The sequence below is a fragment of the Catharus ustulatus genome, chromosome 7 (assembly GCF_009819885.2).
Source record: "Catharus ustulatus isolate bCatUst1 chromosome 7, bCatUst1.pri.v2, whole genome shotgun sequence".
NCBI lineage: Eukaryota > Metazoa > Chordata > Aves > Passeriformes > Turdidae > Catharus > Catharus ustulatus.
In genome coordinates, this window is record NC_046227.1 from 38,048,059 (window position 1) to 38,065,379 (window position 17,321).

The 17,321-nt window shown below is 45.8% G+C and overlaps 1 protein-coding gene across 1 annotated transcript; it reads right to left on the reverse strand.

Annotated features, from left to right (window-relative positions):
• Positions 1–226: 226 nt before the first annotated feature.
• Positions 227–16,779, reverse strand: RND3 (Rho family GTPase 3). The gene is made up of 5 exons (XM_033065384.2): positions 16,430–16,779; positions 15,602–15,689; positions 9,436–9,545; positions 7,636–7,770; positions 227–1,403 (listed from the first exon to the last, which is right to left on the reverse strand). Exons 1-5 carry the CDS (start codon positions 16,577–16,579, stop codon positions 1,152–1,154), a joined length of 735 nt encoding a protein of 244 aa, XP_032921275.1. The 5' UTR covers positions 16,580–16,779; the 3' UTR covers positions 227–1,151.
• Positions 16,780–17,321: the final 542 nt, after the last annotated feature.

The following is a 17,321-nucleotide window of genomic DNA, read 5'->3' on the forward strand; positions in this document are numbered from 1 at the left end:
ACAACAGCAAAAAAGGGGAATTGCACTGAACCAGTTCACCCCATGCCAGGATTTGGGGGATATTTTTTGTGTTCATCCTAAAAACTAAAGGCAGGATCCAGTTCCCACTGGGGACCCCTTAAGGCCTCACAGTTCTTCAGACCCCATTTCCTCCCCAAAATGAGGAGCATCACAAAAGGCTCTGCTGGCTCATTTGCAGGTTTTTGAGGGGTTATTTTTGTTTTTGTTTTGTTTTTTTACATCCCAGAACAGCGTTTCCTGTGGGATCCATGGGCTGGGAGAAGCCCAAAGGGGATTTTTTTTTTGGGGTTTCCCCAGGTGGGGAGTAAGGCTTAAGGAACACAGGGCTGGAAAAGGATGGATCATTTGTCATCAGAGCTCTCAGCACCTCCCAGCTGAACCTACAGCACACAGAACACCAGCACTGGCACCATTTCCACACCACAACCACAAAGAGGAACCTGCAGCAACTGCCCTCCCCCCCAAATCTGATCCAGCTCATCTCCACAGAAATTCTGGGAATCCTCAAACACTTTGTCTTCATTCCCACCGTGGATCAAATAGGCAAAACTCCAGAATTCTCCAAAATTTTCCCTCCAGGTGACACACAGGCCTTGGTATCCTCTCCATTTTCACAATCAGCTACTAAAAATAAAAAAAAATGAGATCAAATCCTTTGGAAAACCAACTCTAAGGTCACAGGGGTAGTTCCTTAATGAGAAGGGTGTATTAATAATGTCTTCATTTAAAAAAAAAAAAATCCCATTAAAGTATTATTTGAATGAAATCAAAGTGGTAGCATCCAGGAGCAGAGCACAAAACAAACATCCACTGTCCATGCCATCTCTCCTTTGCAGGGTTATTTTCCCAACCATTCTCTCTTCTCTCAGCACATTCAAACATTTTTTTCCCTTTTATTATTATCATTATTATTCATTTTTTTGGTGTTGTCTTCAGCAGAAATTCCTGATGCCACGTGTCTCTCCCTGCTGCTCAGTCCTTCAGCACAGTCTCACACAACAGCAGAAATCTCCATGAAAGCACTGGCAAAAAAAACCAACATTTTAAACACCCTGTGGCTGTGACTTCATTGAGCTCCAAACCCCTCCTGGATCTTCCTCCTCCTCCTCCTGCAGGAAATCCCAGCTCCTTCACATCACCGTGCAACTCTTGGCTTTGTCCTTTCTCAAGTCTGTGGCCACTGTGGACAGTTCTGGCCTGCCAGGCATGTGTGAAATCCTCTTTGTGGCCCTCTGAGATTTGTTTCTTTTCACGTTTTTGTTTGTTTTGTTCACACACGCCAGGGTGGCGACGTGGAAAATGTCTCTGACGCTGTTTTCTGACTGCAGGGCTGAGCACTCGATGTACGTGGCTGCTCCAATCTGCTTGGCCATATTTGCACCCTGAGGGGATGAGAAAAAGGAACATGTGATCAATAGCAAAACTTCAGCAATCCTCACAATCCCAGCTCTGTGCTGCTTCCCTGGAAAATAAACAGAGATTTGCTTCCAGGAGTTTCAAGGGTCCAGAGTGAAATCTGAATTCTCCAAAGAGAAATTTTGTGCCTCAAGGAATGAGCAGAGCCCTGTTAAAGTTCTCTGGGATAATTCTATCAACTTCTGATAGGGGAGAAAAGGAAAATGGGCATGAGGATTTATAGGAGCTCTTTTTTTATTTAAAATTTGGCCATTTTTGCACCCTGAGGGGATGAAAAAAAGGAAAATGTGATCAATAGCAAAACTTCAGCAATCCTCACAGTCCCAGCTCTGTGCTGCTTCCCTGGAAAATAAACAGAGATTTGCTTCCAGGAGGAGTTACAAGTGTCCGAGCCTTTTCTTCAATCTGGGAATTTCCTGGAAAATTTGGCAGTTTCCAGACTGAAATCTGAAATCTCCAAAGAGAAATTTTGTGCCTCAAGGAATGAGCAGAGCCCTGGTAAAGTTCTCAGAGAAATGTGTTCTGGAATAACTCTACCAACTTCTGATAGGGGAAAAATGGGAACAAGAACATGAGGGGTTATAGGAGCCCCTTTTTTTATTTTAAATTTGGCCATTTTTGAAAAATAGGAACATGTGCTCAATAGCAAAACCTCAGCAATCCTCACAATCCCAGCTCTGTGCTGCTTCCCTGGAAAAAGCTGATTTGGGAAAATAAACAGAGATTTCCTTCCAGGAGGAGTTACAAGTGTCCAAGCCTTTTCTTCAATCTGGGAATTTCCTGGAAAATCTGGCAGTTTCCAGACTGAAATCTGAATTCTCTAAAGAGAATTTTTGTGCCTCAAGGAATGAGCAGAGCCCTGTTAAAGTTCTCAGGGAAATGTGTTCTGGGATAATTCCATCAACTTCTGATAGGTTAAAAAAGGAAAATGGGCATGAGGATTTATAGGAACCCATTTTTTATTTTAAATTTGGCCATTTTTGCACCCTTAGGAGGAAAAAAAGGAACATGTGCTCAATACCAAGTTGTGCAAAACTTTCAGCAATCCTCACAATCCCAGCTCTGTGCTGCTTCCCTGGAAAACCCAAAGCTGATTTGTTACACAAGTGTCCAAGTTATCTGCTGTGCTGACAAACACAAACTGGGAGAGAAGTGAGTGCAAATAAATGACTGTAAAAATTGTCTGAGTGAGGCCTTTTCTTCAATCTGGGAATATCCTGGAAAATCTGGCAGTTTCCAGACTCAAGCCTGAAATTCTGTGCCTCAAGGAATGAGCAGAGCCCTGTGAGACCTGCAGGAAGAGGGCAAAGTTCTCAGGGAAATGTGCTCTGGGATAATTCTATCAATCTCTGATAGGGGAGAAAAGGAAAATGGGCATGAGGATTTATAGGAACCCATTTTTTATTTTGAATTTGGTCATTTTTGCACCCTGAGGGGATGAAAAAAAGGAACATGTGATCAATAGCAAAACCTCCAGCAATCCTCACAATCCCAGCTCTGTGCTGCTTCCCTGGAAAAAACTGATTTGGGAAAATAAACAGAGATTTGCTTCCAGGAGTTTCAAGGGTCCAGAGTGAAATCTGAATTCTCCAAAGAGAAATTTTATGCCTCAAGGAATGAGCAGAGCCCTGTTAAAGTTCTCTGGGATAATTCTATCAACTTCTGATAGGGGAGAAAAGGAAAATGGGTATAAGGATTTATAGGAACCCATTTTTTATTTTAAATTTGGCCATTTTTGCACCCTTAGGGGATAAAAAAGGAACATGTGATCAATAGCAAAACTTCAGCAATCCTCACAATCCCAGCTCTGTGCTGCTTCCCTGGAAAAAGCTGATTTGGGAAAATAAACAGAGATTTGCTTCCAGGAGTTTCAAGGGTCCAGAGTGAAATCTGAATTCTCCAAAGAGAAATTTTGTGCCTCAAGGAATGAGCAGAGCCCTGTTAAAGTTCTCTGGGATAATTCCATCAACTTCTGATAGGGGAGAAAAGGAAAATGGGCATGAGGATTTATAGGAACCCATTTTTTATTTTAAATTTGGTCATTTTTGCACCCTTAGGAGGAAAAAAAGGAACATGTGATCAACAGCAAGTTGTGCAAAACCTTCAGCAATCCTCACAATCCCAGTTCTGTGCTGTTTCCCTGGAAAACCCAAAGCTGATTTCTCAAACAAGTGTCCAAGTTATCTGTTGTGCTGATAAACACAAACTGGGAGAGAAAAGCAGCTCAGGGACAGCAAATAAATAAATCTAAAAAACCTGAATTGTCTGAGTGAGGCCTTTTCTTCAATCTGGGAACTTCCTGCAAAATCTGGCAGTTTCCAGAGTGAAATCTGAAATCTCCAAAGAGAAATTCTGTGCCTCAAGGAATGAGCAGAGCCCTGTTAAAGTTCTCAGGGATAATTCTATCAACTTCTGATAGGGGAAAAAAGGAAAATGGGCATGAGGATTTATAGGAACCCATTTTTTATTTTAAATTTGGCCATTTTTGCACCCTGAGGGGATGAGAAAAAGGAACATGTGATCAATAGCAAAACTTCAGCAATCCTCACAATCCCAGCTCTGTGCTGCTTCCCTGGAAAACCCAAAGCTGATTTGGGAAAATAAACAGAGATTTGCTTCCAGGAGTTTCAAGGGTCCAGAGTGAAATCTGAAATCTCCAAAGAGAAATTCTGTGCCTCAAGGAATGAGCAGAGCCCTGTGAGACCTGCAGGAAGAGGGCAAAGTTCTCAGGGAAATGTGCTCTGGGATAATTCCATCAACTTCTGATAGGGGAAAAAAGGAAAATGGGCATGAGGATTTATAGGAACCCATTTTTTATTTTAAATTTGGCCATATTTGCACCCTGAGGGATGAAAAAAAGGAACATGTGATCAATAGCAAAACCTTCAGCAATCCTCACAGTCCCAGCTCTGTGCTGCTTCCCTGGAAAAAGCTGATTTGGGAAAATAAACAGAGAATTCCTTCCAGGAGGAGTTACAAGTGTCCAAGCCTTTTCTTCAATCTGGGAATTTCCTGCAAAATTTGGCAGTTTGCAGAGTGAAATCTGAAATCTCCAAAGAGAAATTTTGTGCCTCAAGGAATGAGCAGAGCCCTGTTAAAGTTCTCTGGGATAATTCCACCAACTTCTGATAGGGGAAAAATGGGAACAAGAACATGAGGATTTATAGGAACCCAGTTTTTATTTTAAATTTGGCCATTTTTGCACCCTTAGGTGGGAAAAAAGGAACATGTGATCAATACTAAAACTTCAGCAATCCTCACAATCCCAGCTCTGTGCTGCTTCCCTGGAAAAAGCTGATTTGGGAAAATAAACAGAGATTTGCTTCCAGGAGTTTCAAGGGTCCAGACTGAAATCTGAAATCTCCAAAGAGAAATTTTGTGCCTCAAGGAATGAGCAGAGCCCTGTTAAAGTTCTCAGGGAAATGTGTTCTGGGATAATTCCATCAACTTCTGATAGGGGAAAAATGGGAACAAGAACATCAGGGGTTGTAGGAGCCCCTTTTTTATTTTAAATTTGGCCAATTTTGCACCCTGAGGGGATGAAAAAAAGGAACATGTGATCAATAGCGAAACCTCCAGCAATCCTCACAATCCCAGCTCTGTGCTGCTTCCCTGGAAAACCCAAAGCTGATTTGGGAAAATAAACAGAGATTTGCTTCCAGGAGTTTCAAGGGTCCAGAGTGAAATCTGAATTCTCCAAAGAGAAATTTTGTGCCTCAAGGAATGAGCAGAGCCCTGGTAAAGTTCTCTGGGATAATTCTATCAACTTCTGATAGGGGAAAAAAGGAAAATGGGCATGAGGATTTATAGGAACCCATTTTTTATTTTGAATTTGGCCATTTTTGCACCCTGAGGGGATGAGAAAAAGGAACATGTGATCAATACCAAAATTTCAGCAATTCTCACAATCCCAGCTCTGTGCTGCTTCCCTGGAAAACCCAAAGCTGATTTGTTACACAAGTGTCCAAGTTATCTGCTGTGCTGACAAACACAAACTGGGGGAGAAGTGACTGCAAATAAAAGACTGTAAAAATTGTCTGAGTGAGGCCTTTTCTTCAATCTGGGAATTCCCTGGGAAATCTGGTAGTTTCCAGACTGAAATATGAAAACTCCAAAGAGAAATTCTGTGCCTCAAGGAATGAGCAGAGCCCTGTGAGAGCTGCAGGAAGAGGGCAAAGTTCTCAGGGAAATGTGCTCTGGGATAATTCCATCAACTTCCTGATGGGGGAAAAAAAAAAGGGAACAAGAACATGAGGGGTTGTAGGAGCCCTTTTTTGGGATTTTAAGAATTCAAAGCAGGAATATTTGCTCCAGCAGCACAAAGCAAACCACCCAACATGTGACAGATGACAACAGCTCAGTATCCTTGGTGGATTTTGCCACTGGAGCACAATACAGAATTATGAGAAAAAACAGGAGTTGTTCCCAGGGAATTTGATTTGTGAGCAATGAATCTTTACCCACGTCCTTGATTTTGCTACTGGAACACAACACAGCATTATGTGGAAAAAAAAAAAGAAACAAATAAACAAAAAACCAAACCTGGGAGTTCTTCCAAGGGAATTTGATTTCTGAGGGGTGAATCTTTACTAAATTACAAAATGCAATCTGGTTTGCCCTGCAGTGATGCAGCCACCCTTATCAGTGCTGAGGGAGAGGCTGATAAGGCAGCAGGAGCTCGCAGGACCAGCCCTCCCCACAGCTCCAGATCTCAACTCCCACTGCAATGTTTGCTCAGGTGGAGCTGGAGGCTGCAGCAGGGTGTCACCACCCTGTCCTTCCCCTCCCTGTGCTTCCTGCTGCAGCTCAGAGCAGTGGCAAAGCTGATTCCAGCTTGGTTTAGCCAGGAAAGGGGATTTTAGGAGCAGCTTTGTGTTTGGTTGAGTCCTGCTGCTCAGGGGTACAGGCTGAGCTGTGAATCCAGGGAAAAAAAAATCCAATGCCAGCAGATTTTTGATCATTCTCATGGAAAAAAACTTGATTTTAAAGCCCTGCCATTTCCCAAGCTGCATCAGGAGCTGCTGGTTTGGAAAATAAAAGGGAAACAACAAGCCAAAGGGGGTGCTGAAGTCACTGAGGTGACTCTGGAGGTGCCACTGTCCCTCCCACAGGGTGACTCAGCTGCCAGCAGGGATCACACAGTGTGAGTAATGCAGCAGGCTCAGGGCACTGCAGTTTCCCTGCTCTCTCCCATGACCTGATTCCTTTCCCTTTCCCTCCCCTAATGCCTGCCTCCAAACTTCCCCAAGAGCAAAGAGCTCAGGAAATAACTCATCTGTCCCTCATCCCTTCAGCAGGAGGCACAAGGTGATTTTTAAGGAATTGGGGACAGGTATATCAGAATTATGACATTATATATTCCAATATGATGTCATGATTCCAAAGCCAAACACCACTCAAACCTGCAGACAGCAATTTCCTCAACTTGTCACTGAATAAACAGCATGTGTCACCTTTCAGTGCATTTTTGGTGTGTGCAGACACAGGAAAGCAGGAAATCATTTTACAACTCACCTAAAAAGCAACTTGCAAACTAAAAAAATAATGTTTAAAGGGATGAATTGATGATGTGTTGTGGGGCTGCAGCATTTCCTTTAGTCCTGAGCAGTTTTTCAACCCGTTCCCTTTAATCCTGAACAGTTTTTAACTCATTCCCTTTAGTCCTGAACAGTTTTTAACTCATTCCCTTTAGTCCTGAACAGTTTTTAACTCATTCCCTTTAGTCCTGAACAGTTTTTAACTCATTCCCTTTAGTCCTGAACAATTTTTAATCCATTCCCTTTAGTCCTGAACAGTTTTTAACCCATTCCCTTTAGTCCTGAACAGTTTTTAACCCATTCCCTTTAGTCCTGAACAATTTTTAACCCATTCCCTTAATCCTGAAGAGTTTTTTAACCCATTCCCTTTAGTCCTGAACAGTTTTTTAACCCATTCCTTTTAGTCCTGAACAGTTTTTTAACCCATTTCCTTTAATCCTGAACAATTTTTTAACCCATTCCCTTTAGTCCTGAGTAGTTTTTAACCCATTCCCTTTAGTCCTGAACATTTTTCAAACCCAGCTCCACCCACACCAGAGACGCAAATCTGAATTTCAGCCTGCACTGGCGTCACTGTGAGTAAAAAACTGGCCACAGTGAGGGGTCCAGGGACACAAACAGGGTTTATTTTAACTCCTGAGGGACAAAAGGTGGCACCTACCTGGTCATAGGACACGGGGGTCTGCCTGTGGTTGGAGAGCTCCACCAGCGTGCTGACGTCGGTGCGCAGGTCGGACTTGCAGCCCACCAGCAGCATCTTGGTGTTGGGGCAGAACTCCTGGATTTCCCCTTTCCACTGCAAAATTGGGAGTTGGGAGGTGTTTAAAAATCCAGATAAGCAATGGGGTGTAAGTTTAGTCACGATGTTCCACGCTGAAATGGTTTTTATGTAATGGTTGGGTTTGCCTTGCAGGTGATTTTTGAAGGTGTCAGCTGCAGCAAGAACTTGGTCAAGGATGAAATCTCCCTATCTCACACACTCATAAATTCCACTGCTCACTAATCAGCAGGGAATGACATTGTTTACCCACAGGAGCAAAGGTTTGCAGAGCTGCTGGTTCTCACACCCAGCCAGGTGCAGAAATGCTGTCCCCACCTTCACAGCCACAGCACCAGCAGGGCTAAATGTGAGATTGTGGCTGAATCCCACACCAAAACCATCAGAGATTTGTGGGATTATGGCTCCTAAACCATCCCAGATCTGTGGGATTACTGCTGCATTCCCACACCTAAACCATTACAGATTTTGGAGGATTATGGCTGCATTCCCACACCTAAACCAGCACAGAATGTGGAATTATGGCTGAATCTCACACCAAAACCATCACAGAATGTGGAATTATTGCTGCATTCCCACACCTAAACCATCACAGAATGTGGAATTATGGCTGAATCTCACACCAAAACCATCACAGAATGTGGGATTATTGCTGCATTCCCACACCTAAACCAGCACAGAATGTGGGATTATGGCTGCAATCCCACACCTAAACCATCACAGATTTTGGGGGATTATGTCTGCATTCCCACACCCAAACCATCCCAGATCTGTCCCAGCAATGAGCCCCTCAGCCAGAACTTGGGAAAAATTCATTTGTTTTCACCCATAATCCAAACCAGATGATACTCCCTAAAACTTCAGGCTGTAATTTTTCTTGATCTGCTTTAAAACCCAAATCTCTTGCAGAATTAAGTAGCCAGAATTAGCAGAGGCAGAAAAACCACACTTCTGGATGCTTTTTGACACAGAGGGAGTAGTTTAGAATTATTTTTGTAAGCTATTCAGAGCTCTGCAAGGCACTTTGTCCCAGTGAGACAAAAATCACTGGCTCCAGCCTCAGAAAAAAAAGAAAAAAAAAAGGAATTTCAGGTCATTAAGCCCCAAAAGCACTGTGAAGTTGAGGCATGCCCAAAGCCAAGGAAGGACACAGAGCTAGGTGATGAGAATTCCATGTCTGAGCTCATGGGAAGGCTGACACAAGCTCAGATCAGTGATCTCATGGAGGGCTTGGGGCAGGGCTGCATTTCTGTGTCACTGCAGGCTCTGCTGGTGGCTTCCAGAGCCATTTGTCACCAGCTCACAAATTATGTAAGGCCATGGCACAGGTCCAAACACCCAGCAGACAATTTTTAGCCATCCCTACAGCCCAGCAAAGTTTCCCAATCCCGTCACAGGAACACGTGAGAGAATTTCTTACAGCACCTCACACCACCCTCAACAATCCCTTGCTGTCTCAGGGCTGAGGAATGAGAATTTCCTTCAGCTCCAAGTGTCCATTAGTGAGATTTTTTGTTTTCAGTTAACATCCACCCCTAACAAACAAATGACCTGAAACCAAAGCGCCCTCCTGTCATCGCTCCATTAGAGGGAACAAAGTGGAATTTTCCAGCACCACTGCAGGGAATTTCAAGATGAGCTTGTCCAGCAGAGCTCTGTGCTCAAGGCTTGCTCAAAACTTGCCTTTTTTAGGACACTGTCCAGGGTTTCAGGCCGGCTGATGTCAAAGCAGATCAGGACAGCGTCGGAGTCCGGGTAGGAGAGCGGGCGGACGTTGTCGTAATAAGGAGACCCTGCAGGGAAAACAAACAAAATCTTCATTAATTGCTCTCTTCCTCTTCCTGCAGCCACTCAGAAACCATGGAGAGGATTTCAGTGTCAACCCCTCAGCAATCCATCACCCACCAAAAAAACTCAGGGTGCTCCCAAGGAGAGGGAAAATGGGGTCAGCCCAAATCTTTAAACTCCAAAAGGCTTTTTCTAAAGCAGATTTGAAATCCCTCAGCTTTGATTTGCCTAACAGTTAATTTAAAACAAACAGCTCCAAGTGTAAAAAGCATCTTTAGTTGTCACATTGGCAACGTTTAGAAGAAACTCTTGCTTCAAATTCAAGAACTTGTTGCAGCAAACAGATTTCCAGCAGGGAAAAAATCCCAATCCTGTAGGCAGGCACGCAAGTTATCTGTCACAAAAAGCCTCATTAATCTGTAAGCCAATAAAGCTTACAATAAATGTTTATGTTTAGCCCATAAACCAGATTTTTATCAACAAGATCAAAGCTAATTTAGTAATCTGGGGGAACAGATGTAGGTACAGTGCTGCTCTTTGTGCTTGTGAAGGGGTTTTCTGTTTTCCTTAACAACAGTCACGATGAGGAAAGTTAAAATCTGTCCAGAGTTAAACATTGTATTTTAATCATCTGGAGAATCTGGCAACAGGTTGGGGGAGGGAAAAAGAAAAAAAAAAAAAAATCTTTGTTTTTTCTCAGAAGTTGCAGTCACTCAACCACCATTAGGCTTGGCTTAACTGTGCTGAGCTTTGCTCCCTGAGGAAAATCCATTTCTTAATGCATTTAAAAGGGCATTTAAACCAACTCAACAGGGCAACTTAAAATTCATTTTCTCACCCATCACACATCCTTATTTCTGTGTTTTCCCCATGAAAAATCCTAAAGCACAGCATGGAACACCCACCACAAGACCCCAATTTCCAGGAGTTTGGGGGTTATCAGCTCCTTATCCCACCCATTTCCCAGCTCCCCAGAACTAACTAGCTGTAAGGTCTCTGGTTATTAACTGGATTAGAGGAATTCCTCAGGTTTTTTCCCTGACAGACAGCCCACTGCTGCAGCAGGGAATGGTGTGAAGCAGGCAGGAATGCCAGGAATGTTGTTTTTGAAATGAGGAATAACTCACGGGGAGTGAAGCATTACCAAAGTAGGCAGCAGAAGGTAATTTGGTGAAGAAGGATTTAATTCCAGTGCTCAAATCTGTAAACGATGCCGAGCTGCCAGAGAGGCAGCTGCCACAAAGGACTCTTCACACCCCACTTGCAGCTGAACTCAGCACAAATGACACCTTGGGAACAGACCTCAGCCAGGTGACCCGGAGTTAATTACTCACTGCAGCTATCAATGAGCATTTTCCACTGCTAATTACACCCCAGGATCTCCAGCAGGGCCGTTCCAGCTCTGTCCTGCACCCCAGGCTTGGTTATTCACCCTGCAGCCCCAGGGCTGGCTTATTTACCCTGGACAGAACACCCAAGTGCCACCAAGAGCCACCTGGGTGCCACCAAAGCGCTGCCACATCTCCCTGAGCTCCAGCAAGCCAGGGCAGGACCCAGGGAATCCTTCATGGGAAGGAGTCTCAGCAAAGCCTCACCCAGAAACTCATTCCTCACACAAATACCTCTGGGCTCACTCAGCAGCTCCAGGGATCCCATATATGTCCAGGAGATGTATTTATGTACACACAGCCCTCACCTCCAGCCCCAGCAGCTGGAGCTGCTTTGCTTCCAAGGTTTTTATTTTTTTTTATTTTTTTTCCCCACCCCCTTTCTCTGATTTTCTATTTCTGAGCTGGAATAAAAGCACTTTCAGCAAGTTTAGGAGGGATTTTCCCCAGCTTTTAGAACAAACAGAGCCCATTTCAACTCCTCTCTGAGCTGCAGGACCCACAAAGGGAAATTTCCTGCTCTCATTTATAACCCAACCTTTATTCCTGAACAAATAAAGAGGGGCTGCAGCCCTCACTGTGCAGGCCTATTCAAGCTGGCATTTCCATGGCTTTGCCCAGAGAAACCCTCAGAAGGCAGGAATGTGAGGAATGAGGCTCGCTCAAGTCTGAACAGACAACTCCAGCACAGCCCAGCCAGGCTGCTCCCTCTTTCTCATGTTCCCTTTGCACATTTTGAAGCCCTGCCAACCCTCGAAAACAGAAGGAGAATGTGGAACTGGAGCCATGGTATTTGTGGGGAGAGAGAAAAAAAAAAGAAAAAAAAAAGCCTATTTGTGTTTGGGATTCTGTTCCTGCAAAATAAAACATTTTTGGCAAGGACAGCATGGGTGGTTTTGCAGTTTTATCAAGGAGTTGTTGATAAGGCTGTAGCTCATTTTCCTTTGTGCTGGACATCTATTCCAGCTGCAACACTCCTTTTTTTAATCTTATTTTTAATTTGTTTGGCAGCTTCAGTAATTTCAGCCAAAAATACTTGCAGCATTAAGGATGATCTGCTTTTGAAACCTTATGTTTCATGCAGAGTCCAAAAGAAATTCAGCTTTTAGTCTGAAATAAAACCCCTCCCCAGCAATATGCTTGGGTTTGGCCTTACAGGGGATGCCAAGCTCGGGTTTAAACATAATCAAGAACAGAATTACATCATTAGAATATTGAATTTTGGGGTGGTTTAGCACTAGCTGAAGGTGCTGGAGCTGCACATCCTGAGGCCAGGAGGGCTCAGTGACAGGCAAGACTTTTTTATTTCCACACCAGCAAGCAGCCACCAGGAATTAGGCTCTGGAGCCTTTTGGAGCCCAGTCAAGTGAAAGAACAACAGATGAACAGCAGCATTCTCACTCCCAAAGCCTTGGGCTCACTAATTATCACAGAAAACACCAAACACTGGCTGCTCCAAGGAGCTCCTTCAGTGCTCATGGTTTTACTCCATCCCAAAAAAAAAATAAACCTAAAAAAAAGGAATGGCTGGGGTGCATTTTCACCTCGTTTTTGCAAAGAGATATCAAAATATTCCCAGCTTTTTGTGTGGTCACATCTCCAAAGGAAAATTTTGGGAGGGCATTTGGCATTCCCAGCTATCAATTCTAATTAATCCTCTTGTAAAAGTAATAGGAAAACTCTGCAAAAATGGGCAATTAAAACCAGAAAAATCACAAAATTCAACAGCCAAGCTGCAAGAAAACCAGGAGGCAGAGACAGCAAATGGATTTTTTCTCTTTTGCAATCCTTGCTGCCAGGGAATTTGGGGAATTAACAACTTTAATTCCTCCAAGTTTCAGCTTTCTCCTGAAAGCTTTCAGCACGAAATTTCCCAATTAATTTCTGTTTCTATATGGACACTGAGTACTTTGTATACAGACAAAAATCCCAGCAAAACCAACTTGACTCCCAGCTCCAAGGCCTTTCTGGATTTAATTACTTGCTAATCCCCAGCAGTTGTAAGTATTTCTGGGCCTGTTGAGAATTATTTTATTGGTGTAGCCACGGTTCAAGCAATAAAGAAAACCCCTAAAATGCATTTTAGGGAGACACAAGTATGTACACCCAATTAATGGTATTTCTAAGCCACAGCTGCTGCTGTCCTAGCAAGAAATATAAATATTAAAGGAGCCAAAATAACTTGATAAATGCACATTAGATGGTAGATAAAGGCAACTAACAGATTTTTTTTTTGCTTCACAGTGGCTCTGAAGGTACAAGATGAAGCTTTAACCTGGAGAAACTTTAAATATTCCACCTCACACAAGAAGCACAGAGCTCCCAAACAGCTCAGGAGTGCCACATGTTACCACAGAGCAGAGTAATTTATGGTGTAGTGAGATTGCAACCAGACATTCCTGCTTTGAGAGAGGGCTGCTAGTCCCAAACCCCATTGAAATTCAACTTGGCAAGTGCTTCCCTTAATGCTGTGGCTAATTTAAATCCTTCTAATGACTTGCAGAACTAGACAGCACCAGCAAACATTTGAATAATGAACCTCCCCGTTCCATTCCACTCTTACTTGTTCCATATTCCTATGGGCAAATCCAAGATGCAACAACAACTCCACAATGAATTTCAATTTTTTTTTTTTTTCTGGCAGTTGAATGACACCTGAAAGTTCTCTAGTAAAAACTCATTGTTGTTGTTGGGATATAAAGAATTAGGAACCAAAACTGGCAGCAGGGCCTGTTCTCACCCTAACAGAACTATTTAAACCAGAGTTTTTCTGATTTTCCCAGTGAGCAAAAAGAGTTGGAAGTGGCAGAACATCCTTCCAAAGAATTCACTGCAAAACCCAATTTTAATTCAAAGAACTGACTGGCAAGGTTGTTAAATGCTCCCTGTTAAAAAAAGAGTTAAGGATGAATACAAAATGCTGATTGAGTCACCTTGGAAGGATCTGCAGCATAATAAACTCAATTAAACAGCATCTTTTCCCCCCTCCCAAGAGATATTCAAGCACCACAAAAACTGCAGCCATCACCTCCCCCGTGTTGCAACAGCATCTTTTTAAGTTAATTAGATTTAGTCCTGCTTTAAAAATGCCATTCAGACATCTCTTCTAACTCAGTAGAAGACCAGGACAAAGACTTGTAAAAATTAAATTACCAAGACCTTCAGATAAGGTTAAAACACTCCCTTATCTTCTGCTGTCTCTTATCTCTGATGTGATTTTGCTCTGGGTTAATGGGCTTGGGCAGGGTTGGTTTTTTGCAGTGGGTGAGAACGTGGAGCCCAAAATTCCTCATGCAGAGTCCCAGAGAGGATCCACTCAGCAACACTTTGTAAAACCAAGCACTGGGTCTTTCAAATATTTCCTCTTCACTTGGGGGTGTCAGACAAATCACCCACTTGGTCTCAAGCTTCTGACTCAACCACATTTTCTCTGAGTTCCAGGACAGAGGACAAAAGGCTGGCAGGTGTTTTTTCTTCCACTGCTTTTGTCCTTTGAAGTGCTAGAGAATATTTCATTCCACGGGTGTCTCCAGCCTTTGACAAACAGATTCCAAACCTTCCCATCTCCAGCCTGCTGTATTTTAATAAAGATAACATTTTCCAAAATAACTATTAATTTTTAATAAGCCCTTGCTCCATAGTTCCAGCCAGCTTAGTAATCAGCATGAAAGCTCCAACCAGACATACTCCAGAAATCTGCAAGTCTCACTTGGCATAAGATGAAGAAAAAAATAAAAAATAATCAGCTCAGAGCAAAGCTGATACTGGTTGTGGGCAGAGGCTGCCTTTTCCCAGCAATCGTGTTGCAAGAATTTGGAATAATTTCCTCAACAGCAAGAGGGAAGCCAACCCGCCGCCTAAACTCCTCTTTCAAACAGGGATTAACATTTTCATTCCTGGTAAAAGAGCTGCTGTCACACTGAGGAGAAACTGCCGGGTCCAAATTCAGCTTTAAAGAGAAAGAGAGGATTTGTGTGCTCTGCCAAGTTCCTCCAGGGTTTTTTTGGTTTTTTTTTTTTTTTTCCAATCAGCTCTGCAGATGATGTTGATCCACACCTCTGGTAATGATTCCTGGTGTCATTCCCCCCTGGACATCCTCAGTTCTGGCTCCCCACGCTCCTGTCCAGCAGTGAGGCAGCAATTTTGGGGTGCTCCCTCACCCCCTGGCTGTAAGTGCAGCCCAATTATCCAAATTATCAGCGACAGGCGGATCTAGAGGAGCTCCTGTCTCAACATGTGAGCGGAGCCAGCCAAACACCAAACCTCTGAGCCATCTCAGCCGGTTTCTTCCAGGTAAAACACAGAATGAAAAGCCCTGATGGGGGAAAGGATGGTTCCCTCTGCATCCCAAAAAATCAGAGAAATTCTAAAGGGTTTGTCTAAAAGCTGTAAAGACTCTCTAAAGCATGGGGAGGAAGAGTGTTGCGTTCTGTAAAACACCAAGGAGCTCCAGAGTGAGCTGAAATAATTCACCATCAGCACACCAACACCTTTTCCCTCGGGTGAGGAGCCCCCCAAAAATCTCCTTCCATGCAGGCAGGTGAGAACATCCCCCTGCCATGCCGACAACCCCGGAGCCTTGCCCACACCCTCCCACGGAGATCCTGCAGGCAGAACCGGGATCTCTGCCCAGGATCCATGCGGAATCCCAGCCCGAATCCCGGGGGGCTCACCCGAGGTGTCCCAGAGGCTGAGCTCGATGCGCTGCGTGTCGATCTCGAAGCTGGCCGTGTAGTTCTCGAACACCGTGGGGACGTAGCTCTGCCGGAGGGAGACAGCGCCCGGTTAAACCCGCGCCTATGGCTGGAGACCGGGCTGATCCCGAACCGGGGCTGATCCCAAACCGGGGCTGATCCCAAACCCCAGCCCGGCCCGGGGCTGATCCCGAACCGGGGCTGATCCCGATCCCCAGCCCGGCCCGGGGCTGATCCCGATCCCCAGCCTGGGGCTGATCCCGAACCGGGGCTGATCCCGAACCCCAGCCTGGGGCTGATCCCGATCCCCAGCCCGGCCTGGGGCTGATCCCGAACCGGGGCTGATCCCGAACCCCAGTCCAGCCCGGGGCTGATCCCGAACCCCAGCCCAGCCCGGGGCTGATCCCGAACCCCAAACCCGGGGCTGATCCCGGCCCGGCGCCGATCCCGATCCCGAGGCTGATCCCGAACCCCAGCCCAGCCTGGGGCTGATCCCGAACCCCAAACCCGGGGCTGATCCCGGCCCGGCGCCGATCCCGATCCCGAGGCTGATCCCGATCCCCAGCCCAGCCCGGGGCTGATGCTGGCCCGGTGCTGATCCCGCTGCCCAGCTCGGCCCGGTGCCGATCCCGATCCCGGGGCTGATCCCGATCCCCAGTCCGGCCCGGGGTTGATCCTGGCCCGGTGCCGCTCCCCAGCCCGGTCCGGGGCTGATCCCGGTGCCGCTCCCCATCCCCATCCCGGTACCGATCCCGCTGCCCATCCCCATCCCGGTTCCCATCCCGGTACCGATCCCGTCCCGCTCACCTCGGGGAAGCAATCCTTGGCAAAGACGTGCAGCAGCGCTGTCTTCCCGCACTGGCTGTCCCCGACCACCACGATCTTGCACTTCACGTTCTGGTTGGGATCCATCACAGCCTTGCTCGATAACTTCTGGCTCGCTCTTCTTTCCTTCATTGATCTCCCCTTAAGTCCCTTCCGGCCGGCCACGACAGAAGACGAAAAAAAAAAAAAAAATCCAAAAAAAAATAATTCAAACCCCAGCAAAAAAAACCACACCCGAGCTCCTCGCGGAAAGGCAAAAAAATAATGTGAGAAACACAATAAAGGCGCTGCGGTGGAGGAGGCAGAGCCGCGGACGCGCCGCCGCCCGCCCGCCGGTCCCGCGCTCACTGCTTTGTCCCCCCGCTGCCCGCCCCTATTTATAGCCTCGCGCCCGCCAATCACCGCCCGCCGCCGCGCGAGCCACGCCCCCCTCGCCGCGCGCCGCCGGGGCAGCGCGCCCCCTAGGGGCGGTGAGGGGCGGCCCTCAGAGCGATGGGGGCCGTGAGGGAGGGGTTGGAGGGGGAACTGCGGGGTTTTTATTGATGGAGTTTGGCTGTAAATGTCCGCGCTGGGAAAGGGAACTGCGCCATCCGCGGCTGTGCGGCCTCCGGAGGTGGTGCGGGGTCCCTCTGGGGGTGCTCAGTGCCTCAGGGTGGGATGGGGGGTGATGGGGAGAGCAGGGGGTTGAGGGGAGTGAGGAGGGATGAGGAGGAAGGGCTGGAAAAGGATGAGGAGGGATGAGAAGAGGTGGGGAGGGATAAGGAGAAATGAGGAGAGATGAGGAAGGATGAGAAGGGATGAGGAGAGATGAGAGACAGATGAGAAGGTAAGGCTGAAAAAGGATGAGCAGAGCTGAGGAAGGATGAGAAAAGAT

What these genes read in the sequence shown, in the direction of transcription:
- RND3 (XM_033065384.2), bottom strand. Translation starts at nt 16,579, where the DNA reads ATGAAGGAAAGAAGAGCGAGCCAGAAGTTATCGAGCAAGGCTGTGATG. An exon ending in TGGACAGTGTCCTAAAAAAG is followed by an intron (nt 7,771 to 9,435) that starts GCAAGTTTTGAG and finishes CCAATTTTGCAG; the next exon opens with TGGAAAGGGGAAATCCAGGA. An exon ending in CCCCCGTGTCCTATGACCAG is followed by an intron (nt 1,404 to 7,635) that starts GTAGGTGCCACC and finishes TCATCCCCTCAG; the next exon opens with GGTGCAAATATGGCCAAGCA.